Source organism: Polypterus senegalus, chromosome 4 (genome assembly GCF_016835505.1).
Source record: "Polypterus senegalus isolate Bchr_013 chromosome 4, ASM1683550v1, whole genome shotgun sequence".
In the NCBI taxonomy this organism is placed as follows: domain Eukaryota; kingdom Metazoa; phylum Chordata; class Cladistia; order Polypteriformes; family Polypteridae; genus Polypterus; species Polypterus senegalus.
This window is the reverse complement of record NC_053157.1, coordinates 248,370,953-248,383,500: the sequence shown is the minus strand read 5'-3', so window position 1 is coordinate 248,383,500 and position 12,548 is coordinate 248,370,953. Positions and strand designations below refer to the sequence as shown.

At 41.2% G+C, this 12,548-nt stretch overlaps 1 protein-coding gene across 1 annotated transcript; it reads right to left on the bottom strand.

Moving 5' to 3' along the window:
• Positions 1–902: 902 nt before the first annotated feature.
• LOC120529018 (zinc finger protein 160-like) lies at positions 903–10,487 on the bottom strand. Its single transcript, XM_039753079.1, has 3 exons — positions 10,427–10,487; positions 10,073–10,315; positions 903–2,407 (listed from the first exon to the last, which is right to left on the bottom strand). Exons 1-3 carry the CDS (start codon positions 10,485–10,487, stop codon positions 1,767–1,769), a joined length of 945 nt encoding a protein of 314 aa, XP_039609013.1. The 3' UTR covers positions 903–1,766.
• Positions 10,488–12,548: the final 2,061 nt, after the last annotated feature.

Sequence of the window (12,548 nt, the reverse complement as noted above, 5' to 3'; positions counted from 1 at the left end):
TAAAAGTCTTATAAAGCCCCTGTACATTGGTCTGTCATGTGACGGCTCTCTTTTTAGTCTCCTGTCCTCCTCGACTGTCCCTCCCCAGTATCTGATTGGACAGCATTGGCTGTCGGCTGACGTCACTAAATGACTTCTTCATTATCAGGGTTAAGAACGGCTGTCTGCACTCAGCCCAGGCGTCAGCCATCAGATGATATCCCAGAGACGGTACAAGTTCATTGCTCCTCAGATAAGGCCCCATCTCCAAAGCTCCAAAACAAAAATATCCCCCTCGTTTTCAGTGGCACCGCCTGGTAGTTGGCACTGCACTGTGGATTTGATTTGACTTCTCCATTATTTTATTATTACATTGAACTTTTTCAGTTGTGTTCTGTGATTGAAGTTGTCATCACCGCAGAGTACTGTTGCTACCTCATTCTGTTGTCTGGTGCTTCTATTGTTCACCATCTTATGTCACAGCACTGGTGCAGAGATGATCAGTCCCTGTATGGCTGACGTCCTGGCAGTACAGTTTGAGTCCTTCATGAAATCTTATGTGTCACTGATGACGGCTGATACAGGAGGACCACATTCAACATTCAGAACAGCTAAGAGGCTTATCACAAGTAAGCCAGTCATTTATGACTATGAAGGCCACTACGGTCTGAAAAGTGTTTACCACATTTAGGACAACACTGAGGTTTTTTCTTGCACCTATAAGTTGTTGAAGAAGATTCTTGCTGTTTATGAAGTATGTGTTGTATTCCTGTGTCTTCATTCCAGTGTGAATTCATTTGTGGCTCTGAGGTGACCTTACATCTACAATCTGCTTGCCAGTTTCAGTGTTTTCCACTATTCTTATGTACTTATTAACTACTTTAAACTGGAGTCTATTAAAGCATTCAGAAAATTGTTCTTCATTTTTTTTTTTTTTTTTGCCTAAGGAGCAAATATAAAGATGATTTGTCATTTCTTGGATAGGCTTTACTTCAATATGACTTTTCATGTCTCTGAAAACTTTTTCTGGAAGAGTACCCTTTACCACATTCAGAACAGGTGTACTGCTTCTGTCCAGTGGGAATCCTTCTGTGGCACCTAAGTGCGCTTTGATGTGAGAATCGTTTGCTACACTACGGACAGCAAAAAGGTTTCTCTTCAGAGTGAATTCTCATGTAATCTTTAAGAGTTATGCTGTCTGAGAAAAGCTTTCCACAGTCAGAAAAGCTTTGTTTCTTACCTGAATGAATTATTTTATGATTGTGAAGAGAATTGTTATATAAGAATCGCATTCCACATTCCTTACAACTATAAGGCTTCTCTTCAGTATGACTTCTCCTATGATTATAAAGAAAATTGAGGTGTAAGAATTGTTTGACAATTGCCAAGTTTCTCTCCGGTGTGACGTCGTCAGTGACTTTTTATGGTGCTTTGTTGTGAGAACTGCTTATCACATTCAGGACAATAATAAGGTTTCTCTCCAGTATGAGTTCTGACGTGGCACTGACGTGAGAATAAATATAAGAATCGTTTCTCACATTCAGAACAGCAATGAGATTTGTCTTCCGTATGGATTTTGGCATTTTGGTTTGTATAACATTTACCACATTCAGAACGTACATACTGTATTTTCACTTTAGTGGGAGTTTGTGTGTTTACTTGAACAAAGCTAATGTTTTAAACCTTTCTCCACATTGAGAACAGCAATATGGCTTCTCTCCAGTATCAATTTCTGTGTGCCTTTGAAAACTGCATTTGCCAGAAAATTGTTTGGCACATTCTGAACATCAATAAGGTTTTTTTCCAGTGTGTAATCTTCTGTGTCTCTGAAGACAGCTTCTCCTTAAGAACAATTTGCCACATTCTGGACAACAATGAGGTTTTTCTCCTGTGTGGCTTCTTCTGTGGACCTGAAGATTGCTTCTGCTTGAGAACAAAGTACCACATTCTGGACAACAATGAGGTTTTTCTCCAGTATGTATTATTCTGTGTCTCTGAAGATTGCTTCTGCTTGAGAACAACATACCACATTCTGGACAACAATGAGGCCTTTCTCCTGTGTGGATTCTTCTGTGCCTCTGAAGGTGGGTTCTCCTTGAGAAGGTCTTACCACATTCTGAACAGCAATGAGGTTTTTCTCCTGTGTGAATCTTTATATGCTTATTAAGATTACTTTTGTGTGTGAATTGTTTGCCACATTCCACACATTTTTTTCCAGTGTGAATTTGGATTTCTTTCTCCACTTCCTGTCGATCAGTTTTGATGGCTTCTGTCTGTGTTGCTCCAGTAGCAGGGAGAGAACTGCACGACCAAAAGGCTGCTGTCAGGTTCTCTGATCGTCTTGCTGATTTATTCAAACCTTTCTCATTGTATTTAAGAGAGGGCTGACCAAATGAAGGTGGAGAGAAACTGCCATTCTTCTGTAAATCTGAAAGAATACAAACAGTTTACCTATTGTTTTTCCCCTGACACCTTTATCCAAGGTGACTTACAACATTTGAGAAACAACAGGTTACATTTCTCTTGTTCTTCAAACTGGAGCACAGACCGGTCGCATGACTTGCTCGAGGTCACATGGTGTCAGCAGCTGAATTTTAAATTGCAACTTCAGGATTTGATGTCCAAACTCCTAACCACTACTTGCCTTTAAAATAAAGGAAACAGTACAAGTAAAGTGGTGGCCCACTGGTTGGAGTTCCTTCCTCACAATGAGGTGCCATTTATGGTCTTGCCACTCCATGTGTGGTCTTTCCATGTTCTGCTGCTGTCAGTTCAATTTCTCCAACTTTCTCTCATATGTGAAAAACCGGCCTAATCTGATCCAACGATCACAAATCAAAATCAGCCAATTTTCACTCCAAATGACTTGACCAAGGTCAGCAAATTAGCTGATCTTAACATCTTATCTTGAATGATAAAAAGCATTCAAGACAAAGTTCCAACATTACCAAAATACAGAAACACATCCTCACAGGTCTAACAGTTTTATTGACTTCCAAGAAGAGATAACAAATTTGCGGTTTGTAATATCTGTGCAAAAAGAAGTCAGTCATGAATGATTCTCTGCTAACATTTTCAACAATACAAACCTTATTCAGCATCTGAGATGACAACATAAAATGGACTGGTGTAAAGAACAAGATGTTCAAAGGCTGAGGTGACCAGCAAGCTTAGTCTAGCTCAGTCGCCTACTCTCACTCGGCCTCCAATAATGGCTGCACTTAGAAAACTCAACCTTATAATACTGACAGCAAGAACACCAAAGACTTACTGTGACAGCAAAAACAGTGGAATTAGTAAGCTGGACAACCAGACACTTTCAGTTCTGGAAGATGTCACCTTGTAGATTAGTTAGATCCACGATTCCATCTGCCAGTGAGTGTTTGTTGATTGATATATTTGTATAATTAATTTACCAGACATTAGATGTTTTGACTAAAATTACTTTGATTAGCCTTTCAGTGAATGTGTAGGTAGATGGGAGGAAAGGGATGCAGAGTTTTACTGAGCTGGTACATAAATATAAATCATCATCAAGTGGACGTCGATTAGTAAGAAATTGCAATCGGCCCTCTTAGTGGCTTGTTGGGTACAATGGGACGAGCCTAGTTTTAAGACATAAATAAAAGAACTCTAATTACACATAATAAGCATTGTGTGAGAATAGTCACTACACAGTTAGGAATTCTGTAACATATTATTATCATAATGAATTTTTCCCCCAAATTAAACGATAGTACAAAGACACGCATTTCACAGATGATTGCAAATCTCAGAACACAAACTGCTTAGTGCCGGTGTCTCGATCACACAGACGCACTCGGACGACAGCTGAGAGATCCAAAGAAACTTCCCGCCAACAGAACTGCAGAATGCATGAAGAAACTGTCAATAAAGATAAAAACGATATTTCAGTCAGCAGTATCAGAGGTGAATCTTTACCTCTGTGAACCTCATACCATAAGAGATGCTGGGTCACTGGCTTTCTGGAGGGCCAAAAAAAGTCGTCGTCATCCTACCTGTGCCCTCCTTATACGAGTGGTGACAGTGAGGGTCTGTTCAGTATGGCAGAACACGTCGTGGATGACAGGAGGATCAGACTGTCCTCAAAATATGCAGAGATGCTAATATTCTTAGATAAGAACCTGAAACGTTCACCAAGACTGTCTTATTTACTTCTTGTTGTAGTAGACGTCTACAAATATCTAATTGAACATTTTGTTTGATTAGAAATGTGGAGTATGATTAAGACATGCCTTTGGTTTTGTTCAGCTTGATTTTGTTCCATTATGTGTGCATTATGGGTAAATGTTCTTTGTGAATGCTGTATGCTGTAGCACTTTATTATGGAATAATGTATGGCTAAAATATATATTATTTAAAAAATAAAAACGGTATTATTATTATTGATATTAGCAGATCCTAATGGAATGAGTGATCAATATCAGCTCTAAAGACTCCGATCAGAGCCTTCTTACCCAAAAATGAGTCTGAATTTGGGTGTTCTCTTCTTAATTGTAATGTATGTGATGATATTTACATCCTCTAGAACCTAATCTGGCCTAAAAATACAGTGCATCCTGAAATTATTCACAGCGCATCACTTTTTCCATATTTTGTTATGTTACAGCCTTATTCCAAAATGGATTAAATTAATTTTTTTCCTCAGAATTCTACACACAACACCCCTAATGACAACATGAAAAAAGTTTACTTTAGGTTTTTGCAAATTTATTAAAAAAAAACTGAGAAATCCCATGTCCATAAGTATTCACAGCCTTTGCTCAATACTTTGTCGATGCACCTTTGGCAGTAATTACAGCCTCAAGTCTTTTTGAATATGATGCCACAAGCTTGGCACACCTATCCTTGGCCAGTTTCGCCCATTCCTCTTTGCAGCACCTCTCAAGCTCCATCACGTTGGATGGGAAGCGTCGGTGCACAGCCATTTTAAGATCTCTCCAGAGATGTTCAATCGGATTCAAGTCTGGCTCTGCTCTGGCTGGGCCACTCAAGGACATTCACAGAGTTGTCCTGTTGCCACTCCTTTGATATCTTGGCTGTGTGCGTAGTGTCGTTGTCCTGCTGAAAGATAAACCGTCGCCCCAATCTGAGGTCAAGAGCGCTCTGGAGCAGGTTTTCATCCAGGATGTCTCTGCACATTGCTGCAGTCATCTTTCCCTTTATCCAGACTAGTCTCCCAGTTCCTGCCGCTGAAAAACATCCCCACAGCATGATGCTGCCACCACCATGCTTCACTGTAGGGATGGTATTGGCCTGGTGATGAGCGGTGCCTGGTTTCCTCCAAACGTGATGCCTGGCATTCACACCGAAGAGTTCAATCTTTGTCTCATCAGACCAGATAATTTTGTTTCTCATGGTCTGAGAGTCCTTCAGGTGCCTTTTGGAAAACTCCAGGCAGGCTGCCATGTGCCTTTTACTAAGGAGTGGCTTCCGTCTGGCCACTCTACCATACAGGCCTGATTGGTGGATTGCTGCAGAGATGGTTGTCTTTCTGGAAGGTTCTCCTCTCTCCACAGCGGACCACTGGAGCTATCACAGAGTGACCATCGGGTTCTTGGTAACCTCCCTGACTAAAGCCTTTCTCTCTGAATCGCTCAGTTTAGACGGCCAGCCATTACATTCGTGATATTACATCTCTCTGAATAACTAAAATACTGAGATGTATATGTGATATAATTTTCATGATGATAGGAGTTTAAGCACGTTATTAAACATGGGTTTCATGGCACAGTGATTGTGCGCGACCTTCGATGAAATTATTTATTGCAGCAGTACTCATGGGCGGCTCTAGGCTTGTGGCGACCCTGGGCTTAGAAAGAAATCAGTGGCTCCTTCGCCAGTCAATGTCAATATGGTATCTTATGCACAGTGGATGGCCAAATCTGTTGTGGACACTGCATAGCCGCCCCGTGCTCATGACACAAGCATTTAACTTTTGTCGAAATTTGCCGCTGCATTTTTAGCTGCATCATTATTTTCTCTTTCTGTTTTGTATTAAATATATATTGGCGTGGCCGCCCCTGCAGTCCTTGCTTTTCTTTCTCCAAGTAACCGATCGCCACACAATCAGTTCTGTAATAGACGTTAAGCCATCTGTATGTTTACAGCGCCGATTCTTCAAAATGTTTAAGGAACATCGAAATATCTTCATAGTACATATTTAATTATTCTATCCTTCACACCAGTCCCAGTGAAGAATATAGATTATTTAAATGAAGTTAAAGTTTTATCTGTATAATATAATCAAGATATTTTGCTGCATTTCATCTTAAAAATGATATCGTCATCATATGTAAATACGCGCTTTATAACGTGGCTCAGGTTGTGTAATATTATAACTCTAGTGCAAGTTTACAGTGAGGTGATTGTACTTATAAGTACAGACAGTTCTACAAGGAGCGCTTGATTGAGTGCATTTATAGTTCTTGGGATGAAACTGTTTCTAAACCGCGAGGTCCGTACAGGAAAGGCTTTAAAATGTTTTGCCGTGGCTTTGGCAGCATATGCTTGATGATGTAATACCGATAATTCTCTTTCTGATCAGCTGCTGCTGTGATTCACACTCAGATACAGTGATATAAATACTCCGAGTGGTGCAGTGAGAGTAATATGGAAAAAGATGATCCGCTGTGGCAACTCCTAACGGGAGCAGCTGAAAGAAGAAGAAGAAGGTGCAGTGAGAGTAACAACGCTAAAGCAGTTATGGTATTTGGAATACTATGGCTGTTCCCTAAACCATTATATGGTTACAAGTTAATTACAATTAGATGCATTACACTAATAAACAATATGTGGTTAGTTTCAGTGTATTTATAAAGCCGCATCAGGAAAATAAAGAGTAACCACACAGGAACAGTAGCACTGCTTTGACGCTGGGTGCCACCAGTCTGCAAAACCGAGCGGAGAACTTGCGTACAACAAGGTATGAGGTACCGTGGAAAAGTGCGTGGCTTTACGCCAAGTGTAGGTTTTACACATCGCAATTTGAACGTGGAAAAGTTCTTATGCAACATTTCTAAGCGTACGCAACGTTTATACACGAGGCCCATGGTGGTTTCGAACTTTTCCCACTTACAGATGATGGAGGCCACTGTGCTCATTGGGACCTTCAAAGCAGCAGAAATGTTTCTGTAACCTTCCCCAGATTTATGGCATCGAGACAATCCTGTCTTGGAGGTCTACAGACAATTACTTTGACTTCATGCTTGGTTTGTGCTCTGACATGAACTGTCAACTGTGGGACCTTCTATAGACAGGTATGTGCCTTTCCAAATCATGTCCAATCAACTGAATTTACCACAGGTGGACTCCAATTAAGCTGCAGAAACATCTCAAGCATGATCAGGGGAAACAGGATGCACCTGAGCTCAATTTGGAGCTTCATGGCAAAGGCTGTGAATACTTATGTACATATGATTTCTCAGTTTTTTTTTATTTTTAATAAATTTGCAAAAACCTCAATTAAACTTTTTTCACGTTGTCATTATGGGGTGTTGTGTGTAGAATTCTGAGGGAAAAAATAAATTAAATCCATTTTGGAATAAGGCTGTAACATAACAAAATGTGGAAAAAGTGATGCGCTGTGAATACTTTCTGGATGCACTGTAAACATACAAATATGTCCTCCTATGTTGCACAGTGTTTAGCACATCTGCTTTATTGTTCAGGTGTCCTGGGGTCAAATCCTGCCCACAGTTGTTCCACATAGGGACTATGAATGGCGTTTCTGGTTATTCTGTTTGTTCCCCTCATCCTTAAAAACATGCAGGTGAAGTGGAGTAGTGACTCCAAATTGACCCAATGTGACTTTGGGAGATGGAAGGGCCCAAGATCATCTCCAAGTGAAGATTTCACACCACTGCCAACGTGTCCAGGACATGCTGACCCAGCAAGTTCATACTGAGAGCAGAACAGATGCTGAAAGAAGACCCTGAGAGCCCTGAATGTCATCATGGCTCATACAGGTAGCTCTTGTCATTGTTAACATCAACGTGCACGAGATTTCCATTAAAACGATGAGGCACATATTAGGTGTGCACTGGCTGGAACAAATTCACTCTTATTTAGTGCACAGGGGTGAGGATTTTATTCTTACTTATTTCTTTTCGTGGACATGTTTGGCTTAACTGCCGCACAATTTAAGAAATATACAGTATCTCACAAAAGTGAGTAAACCCCTCATATTTTTGAAAATATTTTATTATATCTTTTCATGGGACAACACTGACGATATGACACTGTGATCCAATGTAAAGTAGTCCGTGTACAGCTTGTATAACAGAATAAATTTGCTGCCCCCCCATAAATCAACACAAAGCCATTAATGTCTAAACCGCTGCCAACAAATGTGAGTACACCCCTAAGTGAAAAATGTCCAAATCGTGTCAATTAGCCATTTTCCCTCACCGGTGTCATGTGACTTGTTAGTGTTATAAGGTCTCAGGTGTGTTAAATTTGGTGTTATCGCTCTCACACTCTCTAATACTGGTCACTGGAAGTTCAACATGGCACCTCATGGCAAAGAACTCTCTGAGAATTTGAAAAAAAGAATTGTTGCTCTACATAAATATGGCAGAGGCTATAACAAGATTGCCAACACCCTGAAACTGAGCTGCAGCACGGTGGCCAAGACCATACAGCGACTGGTTTAACAGTACAGGTTCCACTCAGAACAGGCTTCGCCATTGTCGACCAAAGAAGCTGAATGCACATGCTCAGCATCATATCCAGAGGCAGTCTTTTGAAAATAGACGTATGAGTGCTGCCAGCATTGCTGCAGAGGTTGAAGGGAAGGGGAGGGGGTCAGCCTGTCAGTGCTCAGACCATATGTCCGCCGGACACTGCATCTAATTGGTCTGCATGGCTGTCGTCCCAGAAGAAAACCTCTTCTAAAGATGATGCACAAGAAAACCTGGAAACAGTTTGCTGAAGACAAGCAGACTAAGGACATGGATTATTGGAACCATGTCCTGTGGTCTGATGAGACCAAGATAAACTTATTTGTTTCACATGGTGTCAAGCATGTGTGTTGGCAGCCAGGTGAGGAGTGCAAAGACAAGTGTGTCTTGCCTACAGTAAAGCATGGTGGTGGGAGTGTCATGGTTTGGAGCTGCATGAGTGCTGCCAGCACTGGGGAGCTACATTTCATTGAGGGAACCATGAATGCCAAGAAGTACTGTGGCATACTGAAGCAGAGCATGATCCCCTCCCTTCGGAAACTGGGCCGCAGGGCAGTATTCCAACATGATAACCTCCAAGACTACCACTGCCTTGCTAAAGAAACTGAGGGTAAAGGTGCTGGACTGGCCAAGCATGTCTTCAGACCTAAACCCTATTGAGCATCTGTGGGACATCCTCTAACGTAAGGTAAAGGAGCGCAAGGTCCGTGATGTCGTCATGGAGGAGTGGGAGAAGATTCCAGTGGCAACCTGAGAAGCTCTAGTGAACTCAATGTCCAAGAGAGTTAAGGCAGTGCTGTAAAATAATGGTGGCCACACAAAATATTGAAAGTTCGGGCACAATTTGGACATGTTTCACTTAGGGGTGTACTCACATTTGTTGTAGGTGGTTTAGACATTACATGCTGTGTGTTGAGTTATTTTGAGGGGCCAGCAAATTTACACTGTTATACAAGCTGTACACTGACTACTTTACATTGGATCAAACCGTCTTATCTTCAATGTTGTCCCATGAAAGGATATAATAAAATATTTTAAAAAATGAGAGGGGTGTACTCACTTTGCTGAGATGTCTTTAACAAAATATGCCTTTTTATATTCTCATTGAATGTAATGCGCTGTTAACAAACGTCACAACTTCAGTTAGAGCTTCATGATGTTCAAGTCATGCACTCAACACTTTAGATTTTTCCTTATTCACCCAAGTTTTTCTAATTAATCTTTTATTAGGTAACCTATTGTTTGTTATCATGGGCCCGAGCAGGTGGTCTTTATCCAAGTTCAATTAACCGTGTTTTCCACTCTCATTTCAATCTTCTAAAAACATCAAAGCACACACCGTTAGAATTTATAAACGCTCTCTTTCTTTTATATTTAATCACATTACTCACTTATTCCAACACTCCCAGGTGACTCTTCTCCTTCTCTCCCATTTCCCTCGGTGATTTTCTCTTCAGACTCTGATAACTCTGATTTCAGCTCTGCAGAATTCTCCCGTGTAGCCACTCGTCCTGTATTACTGGACCAGGGATGTAAACTTGATGGAGATTCTTCACACGCATCTTGCTTGAAAATATCCTCAGTTTCATGCTTTTGAAGTTCAAGACAACCTGAGAAATCATTCAAATCCTCAGCTTTAATGGCAGCAGTCACCCCTTTGCACTCCTCCTCCTCTTTAAAAACTGAAATTCTTTCTTCGTGATCCTCCAGCTTCACACGCACATCCTCTGGTGTGAGCCGCTCACAGTCCTCTTCTTTAATGTCCACCGTTCTTTCATCCATGACATCTTCTTTGGCAGAGGCCATGTTCTGTGGGAAACTCTTCTCTCTCTCTTTAAGTGACAGCCCTTCTCTTCTCAGATTCACTTCTCACATGGACAGCCCTGAGCTGGAGGCCAATAGACACCTCAGTGTATGGCCAAGTGAAATGGGAAAGCCCTGTGAAAATAAAAGTGTAGAATTAACTTCATAAAATCAGTAAAAATAATGAGTACACTTCAGGGTCACAGTGCCCTCCATAAGGTTTGGTCAAAGACACATTTGTCTTGATTTCCTCCTCTGCCTCACAGTTTAAAATTACAAATCAAACAATTCAGATGTGATCAAAGTGCACTGCAGACCTTCATTAAAGGGGATTTGCATACATTTCAGTGCCACCATGTAGATATGACAACACTTTATCTACACGGCACCATCATGTTTGGACACAGCAATGGTAGGTCTATTAAAGACGTCATATTTAGGGCTTTGTTGGATATAGACTGACATGTACGTCAAACAGAAGTACGGGGTCTTCACCTCATTGACACATTCACACGTTTCAGTGCAGGAAGTGTTGTAAAGACAAAGAGACCATCAGAAATTGTGAGATAATTAATTCATTTGTTCTCAGATAAGAGTACATGGAGCTCCTCAGAAACTACTTAGTGATAATGGTGAAGAATCAGAGAGATGGCACAGAATTTTAATATTGAAACAAAGACCACCACTGCATACAATCCCTGGGGTAATGGACTACCTGAGAGACACAACCAGTCACTCACAGAAATTATACAGAAAGTGATAAAGAATATTGGATGTGACTGGTTAGTGCCAGATTAGCGCCTGTCGAGACATCAAGTGTGGATAATCTGCAAGTTGAACCAGAAACTAATGAACTGCAACGACGGGATTTGTGTGTGGAAATCACGGAGATATCAGCTGAGTCAGCAAAGCAGGAAGAGATAAGCAGCTGGGAAAGAAATGGAGCATCTGAGGAAGTGGAAAACCACAAGATGGATTTGCCCTGTACAAAGAGACTTCAGCAGGAATTGTACCTAAAGACCACCTAGTGGCACGAGGGTCTGAGGGGCAAGATAGGAGTGGGCTCAACAGGCATTCACCAACATGGGCATCAGAATCTGCTCACCAAGGTCTCTGAGGCTGCATGTCAAGTTGGGGAGCATGCACTAGTGCAATGCATTGCTGCATCCACTACATGGCGAAACAGCTCGGGATCCCAGTTGGCAACCCCCCAGGCAAACACGCGGTCCAGTCCCACACTTCGGAAACGACCCTCTATCTGCCACAGCCAGGTGTTATGTGGGTGACCCCTTGGCCTGGTCCAGCCACATAGGGTTCCCAAAAATTATGATCTTATGAGCCAGATCATCCTCAGGGAAATGCGACATATGGCCGTGGTGCCATAACTGACGCACCCTCACAATGCAGGTAATATGCCTCATTCGGGACTCCATGAGCAATTGCTCATTAGACACAAAGTCAAACCAACAATACCCAATGATTTTCCGGAGAGACACAGTACCAAAAGAGTACAGTCTTCATCTCAGGTCACTGGATACAGTCCATGTCTCACAACCATATAGCAAGACAGGAAGCACCAGGGCTCTAAAATTGACTTATTGTCAATTTTAATTACTAACTATGACACACTCCTAATAGTTGGCGACTTTAATTTTCATATAGATAATCAGTTTGATCTAAAAGTAAAAGAATTTATGAACCTCCTGGATTCTTTTGATTTGAGGCAGCTCATAAATCAGCCTACACATAAAGCAGGTCATACGTTAGACTTAGTGATTACTAAAGGACTGAAAGTTGATATAAAGCAGATCACTGATATTGGTCTATCAGACCAAGTTCTTCTACTTTTTAATATAGAAATAATGATAAAAAACACTCATGAGAAGCATATTGTTAAAAAACGCTTCTTTGACTCGGCAGCAGCTTTAAAACTTACAAACATTTTAAGCAATCAGTCCGTTTATAGTGCCAGCTATAATAGCGAGTATAATGTAAATAGTAAAGTGGAAAGATTTAATTCTAAAGTAAGAGCTGCTGTTGACATAGTTGCACCTGAAAAGACAG

What these genes read in the sequence shown, in the direction of transcription:
- LOC120529018 (XM_039753079.1), bottom strand. Translation starts at nt 10,487, where the DNA reads ATGGCCTCTGCCAAAGAAGATGTCATGGATGAAAGAACGGTGGACATT. An exon ending in GGACATTAAAGAAGAGGACT is followed by an intron (nt 10,316 to 10,426) that starts GTGAGCGGCTCA and finishes CTGCCATTAAAG; the next exon opens with CTGAGGATTTGAATGATTTC. An exon ending in ACCTGGGAGTGTTGGAATAA is followed by an intron (nt 2,408 to 10,072) that starts GTGAGTAATGTG and finishes GTATTCTTTCAG; the next exon opens with ATTTACAGAAGAATGGCAGT.